We start from the raw sequence: 18,427 nt of genomic DNA on the forward strand, positions 1-18,427 counted from the left end.
ACTTCTTTCTTTTCAACTTGGATGCCCTTTATTTATTTTCCTTGCCTATGTGCTCTGGCTAGGACTTCAGTACTATGTTGAATAGATGTGGTGAGAGTGTCTTGTTCCTGATCTTAGAGGAAAAACTTTCAGTTTTTCACTGTTGAGTATGATGTTAGCTGTGGACTTTTTATATATGGCCTTTATTATGCTGAGGTAGTTTTTCTCTATTTCTAGTTTTCTGAGTGCTTTTTTTTATCATAAAAGTGTGTTGAATTTTGTCAGACGGTTTTTCTGCATCAGTTGAGATGATTGTGTGTGTGGTTTTTTTCTCCTTCATTCTGTTGATCCAACATTTTTGTAAAGCCGAATTATATCAAAATCAAGAAGCAAGGCTAATGAAGTTTTGTTCACCTTTTAAGGAATTGGCTGATCAGGGATGGGGCAGTTTGACATTAATATTAAAGGAGACCTAAATATTAGACTGAGCTCTAGCAAAGACCTGCATCTCCTTTCCTCTGTTAAATACTTTTTTTTATTTCTCCCATCATTTCCCATTATGTACTGTGTGCAAGTGGTAAATGTTAATTGGTTAATTAAATATTTTAGCTCCCTTTTAAAGTATGAGAATTCATAGTAATTGCCAATAAGAAATAGCTTTCCAAGTAAATGAGGAGTTAGTCTGTGTGGGATAGAATGTGCTGTTTAAAAGTCAGTTGTGGAAAGCAGGGACACAGCTCAATACTCTGTAGCAGGAATATTGACCAGTAATCATTTATTTGATTTCCATGAAGGGTCAGAAATTTTTAATCTAGGGAGAAGCCAAGTCCCTATGGATGAAATGATAATGGTATGTGGAATGATTCGCTTTGAAATAACCTAGTTAGCGGGGAGTGGAGAAGGGGTAACAATGAGCAAGAGTCACCATGTTTTAAATTCATTATACATTCTCTGTACTTTTATATCTGTTTGAAATTTTTCATAAAAAGTTCAAAAAAGAAACAATAAAAATAAGTGATGGTACAGCATAATATCAAAACATTATGTAACCATTACAATAACATCAAGAATTTTACTGATGTGGGATAAGAAAATCAGGAACTCAGTCTTACTAATATAGTGCATGTGTGCTTGTGCACATAAATATTTGCATAAAAGGTATTGGAAGGAAATACTTTAAAACGTTCCGTAGTTAGTCATTCTTGGTTGGTGGGATAATGGGTGATTTTCATTCTATCTTCCAAACTTTCTACAGTGAACAAGAGAAAAACCTAATTTCCGAAAATTTTTTTTCAAAGAAAGGAACGAAATCTGCATTGTGTAAATCGGTGAACCATTTTCCAGTTTTCCATTAAATGGCTCTGGTCAGTGATTAGATAAATGCTGATGTGGTTACTAATCTTGAGCTGTGGACATGTTTTTGGCCTCTACTGACCTGGAATCTGTCTTTGCCAGGGACATGGGCAAAAGGCAGTCACCACCATTTCAGTCATTGATAACTTCTGTTAGACTTGTTCCTCTAACATGACTTTCTATCTGATTTTAGTGAGCTGGACATGATTTCCACGAGGGTGATGGACATTAAGCTTCGGGAGGCCGCGGAAGGCCTTGGGGAGGACAGCACAGGTAAGGCCCTTACTTCCCCTGTGCTGGGTGGAGCCCTTGTTGTGTTGTAGGGCCGAGAGAGGGGCTACTAGAGCCAGGGCGTTGGGTTCTCTACGTGGAGTGTGGGTTCAGTTCACAGTGTGTTCAGACACATGTGGCTGGAGAGCACGTCCAGACTGTTGGCGGCCACTTGGGGGCAGCGCTCCTTTGCTTCTCTGTCAGACACGGCAGCGGGGGTGGGGGTGGATTACTCATTTTCTTCCTTCCTGGAGGTGAACATGTCCCCAAGTTTGGTTGACTCGAAAGCAAAGGAAGTGAGATGCAATGGAATCATTTATCATCCAGGAACATCCAAAAGTTTCAGTAGGACGTCAGGCAAAGTATTGGATGGTCTAATCATCCAGAAGAAATAATGATATCAAGAGAGAGCCTTTGATTCCTCTTTTATGGCTTTTATTCTCCTTCAGGAGACCTTTATTGCACTTTCTACTGAGCTAAATTCCAAGCCCATCAACCATCATCTCATAACACATTCCAAGAGTTACCCAGTTAGGCGATTGGTTTACTGTTATCCATAGATTGCTCTGTATGTCTTTATAGAGTTGTAAAACTGACACTAGAAAACGTTAATCTCCCCACATGTGCCTTTTCCCGTATCAGCCATTTTTACTCACCTTATTTTGGTGACAAAGTTCTCCGTCTCTCTCTCTTGTTTTACGTCAAAGTGCTAGTAGTGATTGTCTTTGAGGCAGTTCAGGGGAACAGCTTTCAATAATATTAAATCCTAGCTCTTAACTCTTAGCTTCAGATACTAATTTCATTAGAGACCTTTTTTCATATATTACGGATAGATTTTCCTTATTATCCTATATTAGGACTACTTTTCCTCTGTCACATTTCAGTAGATGCAGTGGTGATTGTCTTTTCAACAAATGGTGCTAAAGTAATTGGACATTCATATGTAAAAAAATGAACTTTGAGAGTTCAAAGTTTATTTGAACTCAAATGAGTATACAAAAATTAATTTAAAATATATCATAGTCGTAAATGTAATACTATAAATAATTTAAAAGAAAATATAGGAGAAAATATTTATCACCAAGGATTAGATAAGAGTTCATAGATATGACAATTCAGTCCCTAAAATAAAAAGTCAATAAATTGGACTTTATCAAAATTTAAAACTTTTGCTCTGTAAGAGACACTGTTAAGAAAATGAGAAGTCAAATCACAGACTGGGAGAAAATATTTGCAAATCACTTTTGACGAGAGCACTCAAAATTCGACAGTAAGAAAACTAACAACCCAACTAAAAATAAGCAAAAGGTTTTTAAAGATGCTTTACTTAAGAAGATACACAGATGGCAAAAAAGCACATGAAAAAGTGCTCAACATCAATAGTCATTAGTTAATGCAAATTAAAACTACACTGAGATACCACTATACACCTATTAGAATGGCAAAACAAAAACAGAAACAAATGCTGGTGAGGATGCAGAGCAACTGGAACTCTCATATTTTGCTGATGAAAATGCAAATGGTACAGCCACTTTGGAAAGTATTTTAGCAGTTTCTTATAAAATTAAATACACACTTAGTCTATGCGCCACCAATCCCACTCCTAGATATTTACCTAAGAGAAATGAAACCTTATGTTTACGCAAAAGCCTATAACAATTTTAATTTTGTTTACCAATTTGTTTATATCTATACAATGGAACAGTACTCAGCAATAATAAGGAACAAGCTATTGATTGATGTAACAACATGGATGAATCTCTAATGCATGGTGGTAAGTGAAAAAAGCCAGAATCAAAAGGATACATACTGTCTGAATCACTCTGTATGACATTCTGGAAAAGGCAAAACTATAAGAACAGAGAAGATATCAGTGCTCTCCAGGGGTTAAAGGTAGGGGAAAGGTTTGACTACAAAAGACAGAACAATGATGATGTATATTGATTTTGGTGGTGATTATTCAACTCTGTATACACCAAAAAGAGTCAATTTTACTGATGTAATTTTTAAAACAACTTTTAAATGAGGTACCAGATATGAAAAACAATCAAGTGGATTTTTTAGAAATAAGTAAAACTATTACAATTAAAAATTAAGTGGGGCTTCCCTGGTGGTGCAGTGGTTAAGAATCCGCCTGCCAACGCAGGGGACACGGGTTCGAGCCCTGGTCTGGGAAGATCCCACATGCCGCGGAGCAACTAAGCCCGTGCGCCACAACTACTGAGCCTGTGCTCTAGAGCCTGCGAGCCACACTACTGAGCCCACATGCTGCAACTACTGAAGCCTGTATGCCTAGAGCCTGTGCTCCACAACGAGAGAAGCCACCACAATGAGAAGCCCGTGCACCGCAACGAAGAGTAGCCCCCGCTTGCCACAACTAGAGAAAGCCCGTGCTCAGCAATAAAGATCCAACACAGCCAAAAATAAATAAAAATAAATAAATTTATAAAAAAAAATTAAGTGGATGAGTTTAATAGCAGATTATATCAGCTCGAGAGAGAGCACAAGAAAGTATACAGAATGTATCACAGAATGGTAAAAAGAAGGAAAATACAGAAAGAGGACAAGAAGCATAGAGATAAGGGAAAGGGTGTAACATACATTTGAGCACAGTCTCAGGAGAGGAGAGAACAGCTGAGAATTTTCTGGAATTGACTTAAAAAAAAAAAACAAAAGATGCCCCAGTCCACAGATTTAAGAAACTGAATGAATCCCAAAAAGGATAAATAAAAGGAAATCCACATAGAATGAAAATATAGAAAACCAAAGACAAAAATGAAAAATCTTAAAATTAGTCTGAGAAAAAAAGATTACCTTTGAAGGAACAAAAAACTGACTTCTTGACCACACGACAGAAGCCACAAAACAGTGAAATAATGTCTTCAATATTACTGAAAGAATAACTTAGAAAAAATAACTGCCAACCTAGAATGTTAAACCTAGGAAAACGATATTTTAGGAATGAAGGAGAAATAAGGGAATTTTGACATAAACAAAAACTGAGTTTGTCACCAGGAGACCCTCAGATTCTAAAGGAATCTCCCTTCAGGTGGAAGGAAAATCATCCTTGATGGAGGATTTGGACACAGGAAGGAATGATAAGCAAAGAAAATGAGAAACAAGCAAACACATCTAAATGAACATGGAATAATATCTTTTGGGTTTTTAAAGATCAGAATGAAAACAGTAGGGCATAAACATAGGATTGAAGTATTCTAACTTTCTTGTTTTGTCCCTTAATAGAATGTGTGGTATAATTTCTAGGGTAACCCGTGAAACAACAGAGATAAAAGGCAAAGTTTACAAACTAGAAGTGGGAAGATATGGAATAATTTTTTAAAGTCAGTTAATCCAAAAGACAGCAAGAAAGGAGATTAAGAAAAACCACAGAGATGGTAGACTTGTTTTTATTAACATATCAGTAATTAGAATAAGTGTCAGTAGCTAGTTACATGAATTGTTCCAGTTAGAAGTTTAAAGCTCAAATTGGCTTTCTAAAACTCTATATCTCTTAAATATAAGGAATCAGAAAAGTTGAAGGTAAAAGGGATAGAAAAATTGAACCTTGCAACACTGGGCCAGAGGAAGCTGGCATAGCTGTATCAATAGCAATCAAAATAAAATTTAAGGCAAAAAGCATTACTAAAAATAAAGAGGGTCATTTCAAAAAAGGTTCACTTCCCCAGGAAGATATTAATTTTACCTTTCTATGACATTTATCAACATAATGTCAAAATTTATAGAGTAGAAATTGACAGTTAAATAACGATAAATCTACAATCAGAGTGGGTTATTTTTAATAGCTAATTGATAGGACAAATGTATTAAAAATTAAAGACAAAGTACTTGGACAACACAATTAAAAAGAAAAAGGCCTATCCTAATCGATGTATATAGAACATTGAAGAAAATACATTATTTCAAGCACTCTAGGAACATTTACAAATATATGGTAAGCCATAAAGCAAGTCTCGACAAATTTGAACAGATTCAAATCACGCAGGGTATGTTCTCTGGCCACAGCACAATTAAGCTAGAGCTCAATAACAAAGATAATAAGAAAATCCCCAAGTGCTTGAATATTGACATACTTTTTTAAATCACCTATAGGTCCAAAAAGGTATTATAATGAAAATTAGAAAATATTTTCAAGCAAATAGTAAGGAAACTATATATCAAAACATGTAGATGCAGGGACTTCCCTGGTGGTCCACTGGTTGAGACTCCGCACTCCCAATGCAGGGGGCCTGGGTTCAATCCCTGGTGGGGGAACTAGATCCCCCGCGCATGCCGCAACTTAGAATTCCAATAGCCGCAACTAAAAAAAAAAAAAAAAAAAAAGATCCCACATGCCGCAACTACAAGCCCAGTGTCCTGCAACTAAAAAGCCCACGTGGTGCAAGGAAGATCCAGTGTGCCACAACTAAGTCCTGGTACAGCCAAATAAATGAAGAAATAGATATTTTAAAAAAGAAGAAAAAACATGTAGATGCAGCTAAAACAGATTTAGAAGGAAATGCATTGCCTTAAATGTGTGTATTATAAAAACAGAAAGCCTAAAAATTGATTAGCCAAGTATTCATCTCAAGAAGTTAAAAAGATAGCAAAGTAAACCTGAAGAAAGTAGGAGGAAGGAAAGAAAAACTAGAACAGAAATTAGTCCAATAAAAAATAAACATTCAGTAGAGAGAATTAACAAAGCCAAACTTTTTTTAAAGGCAAATGAAATTGACAAACCTCTTGTGTAATTGATCCAGGGAAAAAGGAGGGACAGATAATATCAGGGCTGATAAAAGGGGGCTTTATTATAGATAGTATAGATGCTAACATAATAAGAGGATATTATTAACAACTATATGCCAGTGCATTTGAAAATGTGGGAAATAAAGACAAATTTCTAGAAAAATGAAACAATAAAACAAATTCAAGAAGAAGAAAACCCAAATAGTTCCTATAACCATTAAAGAAATTGAATGAAAACGCCTAGCAGCCTAACAGATATAACGCAAACGGGCCTCCAGTGGATGGCCAACTAATCATGGCAAATCAAACAAGTGTTCAATGGCTGTACTCTGGGTCTTGGTAGCCACTTGCTTTAATCCCGAAGCAGCATCTTTGACTGTAAAGGATCATGAGGCTGCGTGTTTGTTCAGACCTTCAGGGGTGCGTACCTCTTTGTCAACTAGGCAAAGGCCAGATGGTGTCCTGGCAGATGCAAAAATCTCTGAAGAGGCTTTCCAAATAATAAGCTCTCTTTGAGACCAATCAGTTAACAACATAAACGTTCTGAGATTATAAAGGTAAGGAAAATTCCACTGGAAGTTAAGAAAACTTGGTTGTAGAACTCATTTCCTTTTGGGCAGGGATCTGCTCCACCTAAGGTAATATAGGTACTCCAACTATAGAGTAATCCTAAGAAATTCTCCACATTAAGGCAAGATCATGTAAACTTCCCAAGGGGGGCACGAACATAAACCAAATATAAAGATCCTGGTGTTTTAAAAAGGGATTCAGGGACTTCCCTGGTGGCGCAGTGGCTAAGAATCTGCCTACCAATGCAGGGGATACAGGTTCGAGCCCTGGTCCGGGAAGATCCCACATGCCGCGGAGCAACTAAGCCCGTGCGCCGCAACTACTGAGCCCGCGAGCCATAACTACTGAGCCCGCGTGCCACAACTACTGAAGCCCACGTGCCTAGAACCCGTGCTCTGCAACAAGAGAAGCCACCGCAATGAGAAGCCTGCGCACCGCAACGAAGAGTAGCCCCCGCTCGCCCCAACTAGAGGAAGCCGGGGCACAGCAACGAAGACCCAACGCAGCCAAAAATAAATAAATAAATAAAAGTAAATTTATAAAAAAAGGAATTCAGCTTACAGAATGATTTACTTATCAAACGAATCAATTGTTAGCAAATTTTCAGGATATATTAGACAGCATCCTGGTAACCTGTGATGTTCCATCCTGTTGTTAGTTCTCATATTCAGAAGGAAAGGAATGGACTTTGCTGAGCTGCCGAAATCATGCGGTCCTGGATATGATGGAATTTGTGGGTGAGAATGAAGGAGACATCAGGGAAGAGATCACGAAATGCTTAAAAGTGTAGATTCTGGGCTTCCCTGGTGGCGCGGTGGTTGAGAATCTGCCTGCCAATGCAGGGGACACGGGTTCGAGCCCTGGTCTGGGAAGATCCCACATGCCACGGAGCAACTGGGCCCATGAGCCAGAATTACTGAGCCTGCGCGTCTGGAGCCTGTGCTCCGCAACGAGAGAGGCCGCGATAGTGTAAGGCCCGCGCACTGCGATGAGGACTGGCCCCCGCTTGCCGCAACTAGAGAAAGCCCTCGCACAGAAACGAAGACCCAACACAGCCATAAATAAATAAATAAATAAATAAATAACTGATTGAAGGACTTTAAAAAAAAAAAAAAAAGTGTAGATTCTAACAATCCAGGAAGCATGGCAGAGTCGGGCTCAGCGCTGCCACCACCATTTGACGGTTTTTCTCCCCAAAAGTTGTTAGCGTTTGGCACTCCAGGAGCCCTTTTTGCTGTGAGGCTGGGCCTCCTCTGATTGTCCATGGTGCCCACATCCATGCTAAATGCAGCACTTGAGGATTTTTTAAAAATTTATTTTATTGAGGTATAGTTGATTTACAATGTTGTGTTAGTTTCTGCTGTACAGCAAAGTGATTCAGTTATATATACATATATATATGTATTAGCACTTGAGGCTTATCTTAGAAAATAATTTGGGTTATCATATCCGGGCTTTACCTCATCAGGACTTTTTGCTTTTGACTATTTTTATTTTAGGGATTAAAATCTGATTTCATTTATACAGTGGAATATTACTTAGCAATTTAGAAAGAGAGGAAGAATGCAAAATGCATGCATCACCATGCAAAGTGTCAAAAGCAGTATATGGAGGGAAAGAAGCCACACACAAGGGTATATGCTGTATGATTCTACTCATACAGGATGTGCTGTGTGAATTCAAGAATGGGCAAAACAAATGTATGGTAATAGAAATAAAAAGCATGGTTGCATCAAAAAAATAAACTCTTTAGGAATAAATTGAACCAAGGAAGTGAAAGATACGTTAAAAAATTGTTGATTTCAAGTAAGAGGGAAGTTGCTTGTGCCTTGATTCTGTGATCATGCTCCAAAGCTTTCTTGGCTCTTTTATTCAATGTCCAAAATAGACAGAAATCAAGATTTGTTTTCAGGTGTGCAAAAATGGTACGCTGTGTGCTTCACATCCTTCTGTGTGGTAAAAGGACTTTTCAGGAGCGAATAATTGATGCACGGACAGAAATCTTACTTTCTCTCCTTCTCGTGCACTTCTCATACGTGTCTGGTAAATACTCACATGCATTCTTTTTGCATAGGAAAGAAAAAGTCCAAATTCAAAACGTTTAAGAAGTTCTTTGGGAAGAAGAAGAGAAAGGAATCGCCTTCTTCCACAGGAAGTAGCACCTGGAAACAAAGTCAGGCAAAGAATGAGGTCATTGCCATCGAGTCAGGGCCAGTGGGCTACGACTCAGAGGATGAGCTGGAGTAAGTTGCCTTTTCCATTCCTTTAGGCTTGTGTGTTCCAAGGAGCAGGATGGGTCACAGGAGGACCCGAATACTTGGGCTCATTGTCGTGGTAACTTGGTGGATTTCTGAGCTTACTTTCCTCCTAGGTAATTCCACTGGAGGTTCTTCCATAGATATGGTGTTTTCTGTCTTTTTGTACATAGGGATGGAGAAAGTTGGAGCGGGGGACAGGGGAACATTATCAGGTACCTGCTATGTGCCAGGTGTGTATATATTAAAAGTCTATATAACTATGGAAGAGGAGGTAAGATATACCATTTTATAAATGAACAAACCAAGCTTTAGAGAAATTTTGGAAAATTTGCCCAATGTCCTACAGCTGAAAGTAACAAGATTAGGAAGTAATCCCTCATCTAATTTGACTTAAAACTCTTTTGAGGACCTGGATACTATACCAGAAAAATACATCTCTCTAAGCCTGAGTCCTCAGTAACGTAATAAGAAAATTTTCCATTGGAGAGAGAGAGGAGTAGGGGGAAGGCTTCTTGCTGTTCAGTCTTAGAAAAATCATCCAAAAATATTATTCGGAAGAACAGAAACCCATATTTCAATAGGTATGAAATATGGGGAAGTCTAGTGAAGAAATCGTTATTTTTGTAACTTGTAGTTCATCAAAATATAGTTATAATACATATGCTTTGGTTATTCCAGCAGTTATTTCTGTGAGTAAAAGGGAAAAACCAAAACCAAAACCAAAACCAAAACCAGATTTGTTGCCATGCCAGGTTTTGTTTCTTTTAAACAACATTGGCACCTTAATTTGAGGATAAGGCATAATGACCCTGGGATTGGGAGACAGACCACGCTGGGATGGGGTCATGGGCTTCAGCATCCCTGTGAGGGGTCCCGTCCCCTCCTTCCTCACCAGTCTCCTTGCCTGTTTCTAAAGGAGTAGAAATTACACTGACCGCTTGGTGGCACCAAACGACTAAAGAGGAGAGATCTGAGCTTTGTCTTTCAGGTTGTTTTTTTTTTTCTGGTGCTGGCAGGGAGCAGGAGGCACCCACATGGGACCTTGTGAAGAGTGGAGAGGACGGGCTATACACGCATTTTTAAGGCAGCGCCAAACTCTTGGGGAGCAAGACATTATCGTATAGTATTGCTCACTGTTACATGTCTTCACTGGGCCAGCCCCAGGGAGGACAGTATAACACTCGCCTCTACCCACCCCGTCTCTCGACCAGAACACTCAGCGGGCCCTCCAGCCAAGGAACAAGAACACAGCAGGAGGGGTGAGCTGGGCTGAAATGACCTGTCCACTTGCCCATCATCTATCACCAGAGCCCATGGAGAGTGGGGACAGTGCCCCTTTCATCTTTATATTCTCAGCACCTGGCAGGGGCGGGTCTTCAGTTACCGGTGAAAGTTTGCTAGAGTGATGGTAGGAGAGGAAGCTTGGGGTGAAGTATGATGACGCCGGGAAGTGCAAATAATGTCCTTAGAGAACAGCGCAGAGGGGAGACAAGAGCTTTCTCTCTTTTTGTCCCAGCTTTATTGAGAGATCATTGACATAGAATGTTGTGGGAGTTTTAAGGTGTACAACGTGTTGATTTAATACGCTTACATGCTGCCACATGATTACCACCATAACATTAGCTAATACCTGCATCATGTCGCCTAATTACTGTTTCTTTTTTGTGGTGAGAACATTTAAGATCTACTCTCGTAGCAATTTTCAAGTATATAATACAGTATAATTAACTATAATCACTGTGCTATAGATCCCCAGAACTTACTCATCTTATAGCTGGAAGTTTTTACCCTTTGACCAACATCTCCCCATTTCCCCCAGCCCCCAGCCCCTGGTAACCACCATTCTACTCTGTTTCTATGAGTTCGGCTTTTTTAGGTTCCACATGTAAGTAAGATCATAGAGTATTTTTCGTTCTCTGTCTGATCTCACTCAGCATAATTCCCTCAAGGTCCATCCATGTTGTTGAAAATGTCAGGATGTCCTTCTTTCTCATGACTAAATAATATGCTGTTGTATGTATGTACCACATCTTCTTTATCCATTCACCCATTGATGGACACTTCTGTTATTTCCATATTTTGGCTATTGTGAATCATGCTGCGATGAACATGGGGGTGCAGATATCTCTTCAACATCCTGTTTTCATTTCCTTCAGATAAATACCCAGAAGCAGGATTGCTGGATCATATGCTGGTTCTATTTTAAATTTTTTGAGGAACCTCCATACTGTTCTCCATAGCGACTGCCCCAACTTACATTCCCACCAACAGTGCAAAAGGGTTCCCTTTTCTCCACATCCTTGCTACCACTTACCTCCTGTCATTTTTTTAAAAGCCATTCTAACAGATCTGAAGCGATGTCTCCTGTTTTTGATTTGCATTTCCTCGATGATTAGTGGTGTTGAGCTCCTTTTCATGTACCTGTTGGCCGTCTGTTGTCTTCTTTGGAGAAATGTCTATTTAGATCTTCTCATTTTTTAATTGGATTGGGTTTTTGCTATTGAGTTGTATGAGTCCTTTAAATATTTTGGATTTTAACCCCTTACCAGATATAGATTTGCAAATATTTTCTCGCATTCTGTAAATTGCCTTATCATTTTGTTGATGGTCCCCTTTGCTGTGCAGAAGGTTTTTTTTTTTTATTGAAGTATAGTTGATTTACAGTATTGTGCCACAGAAGCTTTTTAATTTGATGTAGTCCCACTTGTTTATTTTTGCTTTTGTTGCCATTGCTTTTGGTGTCAAATCCAAAAAGTCATTGCCAAGAGCAACGTCAAAGCACTTACTCCCTATGTTTTCTTCTAGGAGTTTTAGGGTTGCAGGTCTTATGTTCAAGTCTTTAATCCATTTTGATTTTTGTGTATGGTGTAAGATAGTGGTTCAGTTTCATTCTTTTGCATGTGGCTGTCCAAGTTTTCCCAACACTATTTATTGAAGAGACTGTCCTTTCCCCATGGTATATTCTTGGTTCCTATGTCATAGAGTAATTGACCATATAAGAGACAAAAATTTAAAGGTACTCTTTGGCCTCTTTGAAGAGTCCGTGAGCCTTCTAGACTCTGTAGCATCTTCTCGTCCATCACCATGGGCAAAAATGTCCACTTACCAAGGTACATGAATGCTGACAAACCACATGAAACGCTGTGGGTTTAAAAAGTTGATGCCCATTTATTGTGTCAGTGGGGTTATGCTTCTTGAGTCTCTTAATCTATAACAATTTTACTTCACCCTCCCTGCTTTGTTTTATGTCATTGATCAGATGGAGAATATCCCACAATCTGGATTTGCTTTCTTTTGGTATGATTGAACTCATGTCTGTATTCTCTGAATTTCTTGTAGAATGATAGCTGGATCTAGATATTTAAAATTAGATTTAGATTCAAGACGGTCCTGGATACTTACTGTCACATCACATCACAAGGCACATGCTTTCTGTTTGTCCCACTTCTGGTGATGCTGAGACTGAGCAGTGGGTTCAGGGCGTCTCTCTCAGTGTGATCCATCCACGAACCTTCACCTGATAGTTTTACACCTGCTGATGATCATTACTAGATCCATTATTTCATTGTAAAATGGTGGTTGTTCTAATTCGATCGTTCATTCTGCATGTGCTAGCTAGCATTCGTCTATGCAGAAGACCTTTCCTTCATCAACTCCTTGGTTGCTCTGAAATACAAGTTGTACAGGAAAAGCAGGGTAATACTTGATTCTCCTTTTATCCATCTACCTTCAGAGTAATGACCTGGTACCCTAGCAAACTTCCAAAACTGAGTGATGAGTTTTATTTTTTTCTTTTCTTTTTTTTCTTGACTATCATTGTGAATGCATGGATTTTTATATATTTGATTTGCTCTAACCCATGACAGTCTCTGTTCATTTTTATGCTCACACTGTCCCATCTTATGCTACTGAGAGTCACTTCAGATTAGCTCCTGGTTCTTTTGACATGACCCCATTTGTCTCTGGAAGGTTCTTTGCTTTCTTGCATGATGAGAAATCCTAAGTTAGTTTGTACATTTCCTGCCCTAGACCTGTAATCAGCCATTTCCTTTTAGTGTGAAATGGTTTTTAGCATCCACAATCTGCCTGCCAGGGCTGATGATTGTTAGTTGGCTGTCATTGCTTCTAGACCTTTCCAGTAGATGTAGCTAGGAAATATGTTTTTTTAAGAGAAAAATACATCATTAATTCACTGGTATTTCCAGTTCAAATTTATTTAGACAGAATTGTTGCTTCTTTGATTCTTTGTTTGAATTCACTTTTCTCTTTTACTGGAAATCTTGGTTCCTAATGATACTAACAAACTCATTTATTTTCTTCATCATTTAATATACTTATAATAATTTCATTTCCCCCTTTCCCACACAGAGGTTACATACTATAAAGATTGTTCTGCACTGTTTTTTTTTAACCAATATTGCCGCTAAGACTACCAAGTACAATTTGCTGTCTTTGTGCTTTTTGTTCTTAGAATTTATCCTATTACAGATGTAGAGTCAAAAGTCACTTGGATGTCGAGTTAAAGTCACTTGAAATCATTCTTTTCTCTGTGTGTTTATGCTGACAACCTGATATAAAATTAGGCTTGTTTCCTTCTGTTTGTTTTCTAGTTTTAGAGGCTGATTTCCCTTTTTGTTTGATTGTGTCTTTTAACGATGCAAAATGTTTCCATAGTTTCAAAGACAACATTGTAACTATAAGTAGAAACCTTGGTACCCTGAGTCCTGTCTTGTTCTATCCTTCCCCTTAAAGGAGACTATTTTTATTCATTGGTTCCTTATCTTTCTATTTTTATTTTTTAAAAATATACGCAAACACACATATGTTTGTATATGTTCACACCCCCTTTCCCACACAGAGCTGACACAGCACTGTCTGTACTCCCTTTTTTATTTTTCACTTAGTAGAGTCGGGTGCTACCTGCACACAGGGTTGCTCCTCACCCCTTTGGTCAGCTGCAGAGCCTCTAGTATATCACATCCCATAGTTTATTCAGGTACCTGCTGAGGGACATGTGGGCTGTTTCCAGTCTTTTGCATCTATAAATGATGCTGTAGTCAATGGCCTTGAGCATATAGCATTTTGTGTCTTTGCAGCGGCCCTTTCACACTGTCCTGAATTCTAGTTACACCCAGAGTGGAGGTGTTTGGGCAGTGATTATGGTTTCCAGAGGGTGTGACCATGGGCTGCCCGCTGTGGGAGGGAAGCCCAGGTGTGCATATGATCTTTGTGACAACAGCTGCCATTGGCAGGAGGCCCTCCTGGTTTTTTCACTCGGCCTCACTCTCTCCCAGAGATGTGAGGACATTTGTGTGCTGCGAGTTCCGCACTTGCAAACTTACTCTAGCAGCTGGAAGGAAGCTAGAAAACATCACTAACCAACATGGGGCGGGGTCACACCTAGGAATCCCTAATGCCTCACAAAGGACAGGATGCCCAGGGCGGGGTGGGGGAAGGGCTGTTGGTGCAGAAGGTGGCAGCGTCTTCGGACAGGCTTTCCTTCCTTCATCATCGTGTCTCAGTCACCTCCTTCCACCTATTGTTCAGGCTGCCAGCGCCGCTAGGAAAATCTGACGATAACTCCCACATCCTCTTAGCACGTTTTGTGAATGTCCTGTGGGTTCAGTTCCAAATTGGAGCCTTGAGCTCGGGGCTGGGGAAGGGGCTGGGACGGTGATGCCAGAAGGGCCCGCCATCTACGCCCCAGGACCTTGGCACACAGGCTGGGTTGCACAGATCACATCAGGTAATGAGACAAGGGCGTGGCTTTGCACACCGCAATTCTCCTTTCAAACCCAGCCGTGGGTGTGTGTGTTTTGGACCACGTTGTAAGGATGCCTCCACCTGGAAAGCCCTCAGCCTGCTGTGCAAACACGGCCTCCAGCCCACCGAGAGGCTGCATGTTTGCCCACAAGGAAAGACCTCACCCTCCCCGGGCACCCAGGACAGTCTGCACAGGCTGCCAGCCAGCCCAGGCCCCCTGCCAGCCCTTCCTCTCTGCAGGCCTGCTGTCCCAGACCTCACACCTCGTCAGACCTTGGTTTTTCCCTTAACGAAAAGAATTCACACAACCTTCAGATCTGTTAGGAAAATCCCTATCTCTGCAAAGCTCCTGATAGTTGACCGTGGTATTTGACAGGATGAACCGAAGTCATGAACAGTTAAAAAAAAATAAATGCAGCTGAAGGCTTGTTGTAGGATGTGCCCTTAGCCCCATCCCGAGCCCCCCGGGGAGAGACGGGCACCAGCCGAGGGTCACAGTGCTTCTTTCGTCCTAGGGAGTCAAGGGGCACGCTGGGCAACCGGGCCCTCTCACATGACAGTATTTTCATTCCCGAGTCGGGACAGGACGCTCCTCGGCCGGTGCGGGTCTTTTCCCAAGAAAATGTGTGTGACCGGATTAAAGCTTTGCAGGTAACTTTTCCCCGTGGCGACACTGGGTACGTATGTCAGGTATGCATCGGGGAGTCTTAAGATGATTTCTGCTGGGTTTACTTGATCTATTTTTAAAGCCCAAATGCATGCACGTCACAGCTCTCCCAAGACTCACCCAGTTAGTTACAATTGGACCGTACCTCATTCTCAGTTATAGCCACTCATTCTCAAGATGACAGCGGCAGAGCTGGTGGCAGACTCGCAGTTCAGTTCCCTGCCCCAGGCAAGGGTGCTGAAAATATCTCTTGAACGAATGAATTGCAGTGGGAGGATTTGTTGAGAAAAGTTACTGATGAAAATAACAGCAAATGTTCTTTATTCCAATCTAGTTAAAAATACAGTGTAATGTGAAAATGGGGCCGCCACCTCCTCCGGGGGGCCTTCCGGCCAGGCGGGGAGATGATGGTGGCATGAGCTCTGAGGACGACGGTCTGCCCAGGAGCCCCCCAGAGATGTCCTTGCTGCACGACATCGGTCCCGGCACCACCATAAAGGCAAGTGTAGCCTGCACTACCTTGGCTCCGTCCGCGCCTGCCACATAGGGCTGTCGGGGACTCTGGCGGCCCCTGTGTTTGTTCCCCTTAGATTCCCGTGGTGGGTCATGCTCAGTGCGGCCAGGAGGGATTCTAGCCAGGTCACTGGAACCCACTGTCAGTCCTTGGACTGTATTTGTTTTCATTCTTTGAGCAGAAATTCAGGTCTCGTTAGGAGATATGGTTTGGGGAACATTTTCCCTGATGGTTAGAGGTCTGATACAATCAACCCTATACCTCGTTTTTCCTGTCTGAGCAGATGACCAGAGACGGGGCATCTCATCTGAAAGAAGGAAAACAGCTTTGAATCTGTTTTCTGTCATCATGACATTTGGCTGGAGGGAGAAGGGAGTGGTAACATATACGACTTAGTCTAGGCTCCTGCATCTGAGTTTGGGACTCTGAGAACTTGTTAGTTTAGGGGTAGAAATGTGAGGCATGGCGCTGGTAGACAGGGCAGCAGGGAAAGTTTGACAAGCAGGAGAGGTGTCTCTGACCTCAGCAGGGCGGGGAACTGATCCCAGAAGTCCCCCACCCCCTTTGGAATCCAGGAGGAAGAACTGAACTTTTTTGTGTGTACACCAGCGGTCCCCAACCTTTTTGGCACCAGGGACTGGTTTCATGGAAGGCAATTTTTCCACGGACCGGGGCCAGGGAGGGGGATGTGGAGGGGTAGGGGAAGGGGGGATGGTTCCAGCGGTAGTGTGAGCGACGGGGAGTAGCAGATGGAGCTTCACTCCACCCCCCGCCTGCCACTCACCTCCTGCTGTGTGGCCCGGTTCCTAACAGGCCTCGGACCGGTACCGATCCGCGACCGGGTGGGGTTGGAGACCCCTGGTATAAACAACATAGCCTGTGGTGCTGCCATTCTGAGCCCATACAGTGGGCTCAGTGATAAAATACCTATCATTTATGTTACATGAGTACGTAAATGATGAAACAGATGATGATTTCCCCCTTGTAGACAAGCCTTGCTGTGGGGTGGATAGAGTTGGAGTTATCCGTGTTACGACCCATTATGTATAGAGCCACACCCCTGCCCTGTGTGTCCTTGGAGGGTCCCTGTGCCCTGGTCGAGGGCCATCCTCAGGGAAGTCCTGCAGTTTCCGTGCTGCTCTGAAATATATTCAGCAGCCACTTCCACTTGGACGTTCAGAAGCCCCCCTGCAAAGGCAGGAGAAGGAGTATTTACCTGACTTGTTTGCCGTTGTGGGTTCCCAGAACCCCACGGATGAAGGCAGAGGAAGAGCTGTGGTGTAGCTGAGAGTGAACACGCCCAGGGTGCGGGTTTCTGCACAGAAGGCCAGAGAATGACTCTCCAGAATTCTGCCCTAGGGTCGACCTGCCCCTGCTTGCTCCGCGAGCAGGTCAGAGGGCAGTAGGGCACCCACACCTGCTCTCCCACCTCGAGGAGAAAGCAGAGAAGACAAGGAGGAAGATTTGGCCCATTGCCTGGATTCCAAGCCCACCCTGCACCCCTTAGCACCTTAAAATACTGGAGGGGAAAGTTGACAGACTGATGGCCGTGTTAAGGTGTCATCACCACGTGACACACACATCTTGGCAGCTCAGTGGCCACAGCCTCAGGAGCGGATGTGACTTTGTGTGTTTCAGGCTGCGTGGTTGGGGGGATGTGTCTGGTGAGCCATTGTTGACTGACTCACACTCATTCCACCCCACAGTTCTCTGACTCTCCCGGCATCGTGGTTCTCTGCGTTTAGCTGGGACAGACGGTACAGGAGAGCGGGTAGCTTCTAAATCTGTTAAGGATTAAGGAGTGAGCCCAGCTCCCAAACCCGCAAAGCACTGTGCTGCACAAATTCCACAGTCCGCTGACCGGGAGCCACTCATACTGGGCAGGGCTGACCTTGTCCTTTTCAACACCCCTCCTTTGGTGGTGATGTTCTTTAAAAAAATGTTCTGAGAATTTACCAAGTATTGGGTAGTAGGAACAATCCACTAGCTTCATCGGAAGCCAAAATTTGAGCCTTTAAGACTTAAAAACTATCATCTTTATCATCATGGTTTTTGAAGACACAGCGATCATATTTTGTGCCTTGATAGTTTTTTGGGCACAGGGGGCCGATCGAGAGGGGGAGACAAAGCACCCTTTAAAATGCATTTATGTAACACATGGTATTTGATATGATGGCACCTTAAACCCCAAAAGGATGGGATTGCAGGCTGTTGGATTTTTTCGTGTGTGACACCTTACACAGGCCCACATGCTTGACAGAGAAACTTAATGAAGATTATTACGAAAAAAGGTCTTCATTAACAAATATT

At 41.8% G+C, this 18,427-nt stretch overlaps 1 protein-coding gene and 2 long non-coding RNA genes across 10 annotated transcripts in view; 1 reads left to right on the forward strand and 2 right to left on the reverse strand.

Annotated features, from left to right (window-relative positions):
- The window catches only part of LOC309611586, a 512,787-nt gene that overhangs the window by 346,141 nt on the left and 148,219 nt on the right, over positions 1 to 18,427 (reverse strand). The window lies entirely within an intron of this gene.
- Positions 1 to 18,427, forward strand: part of CRACDL (CRACD like) — a 125,972-nt gene that overhangs the window by 77,289 nt on the left and 30,256 nt on the right. For 4 of the 8 annotated variants that reach the window (XR_014234588.1, XM_082356146.1, XM_082356142.1 and 1 more), the window contains exons 2-7: positions 1,526 to 1,605; positions 8,990 to 9,158; positions 9,344 to 9,403; positions 10,385 to 10,432; positions 15,452 to 15,587; positions 15,938 to 16,102. Coding sequence is in view for 7 of the 8 variants with exons in the window: in XM_082356146.1 (XP_082212272.1) it covers positions 1,536 to 1,605; positions 8,990 to 9,158; positions 9,344 to 9,403; positions 10,385 to 10,432; positions 15,452 to 15,587; positions 15,938 to 16,102 (648 nt within the window). In the remaining variant the exon portion in view is untranslated. Of the gene's footprint in view, positions 1 to 1,525; positions 1,606 to 8,989; positions 9,159 to 9,343; positions 9,404 to 10,384; positions 10,433 to 15,451; positions 15,588 to 15,937; positions 16,107 to 18,427 lie in introns of all 8 variants that reach the window. The other 4 variants (XM_082356145.1, XM_082356143.1, XM_082356144.1 and 1 more) reach the window with 4 other exon arrangements.
- Positions 2,080 to 8,981, reverse strand: LOC309611585. The gene is made up of 2 exons (XR_014234608.1): positions 8,047 to 8,981; positions 2,080 to 7,713 (listed from the first exon to the last, which is right to left on the reverse strand). It is a non-coding gene; the product is annotated as an uncharacterized lncRNA (long non-coding RNA).

The sequence above is a fragment of the Balaenoptera borealis genome (assembly GCF_965194805.1).
Source record: "Balaenoptera borealis genome assembly, chromosome: 15".
NCBI classification, from domain to species: Eukaryota; Metazoa; Chordata; class Mammalia; order Artiodactyla; family Balaenopteridae; genus Balaenoptera; species Balaenoptera borealis.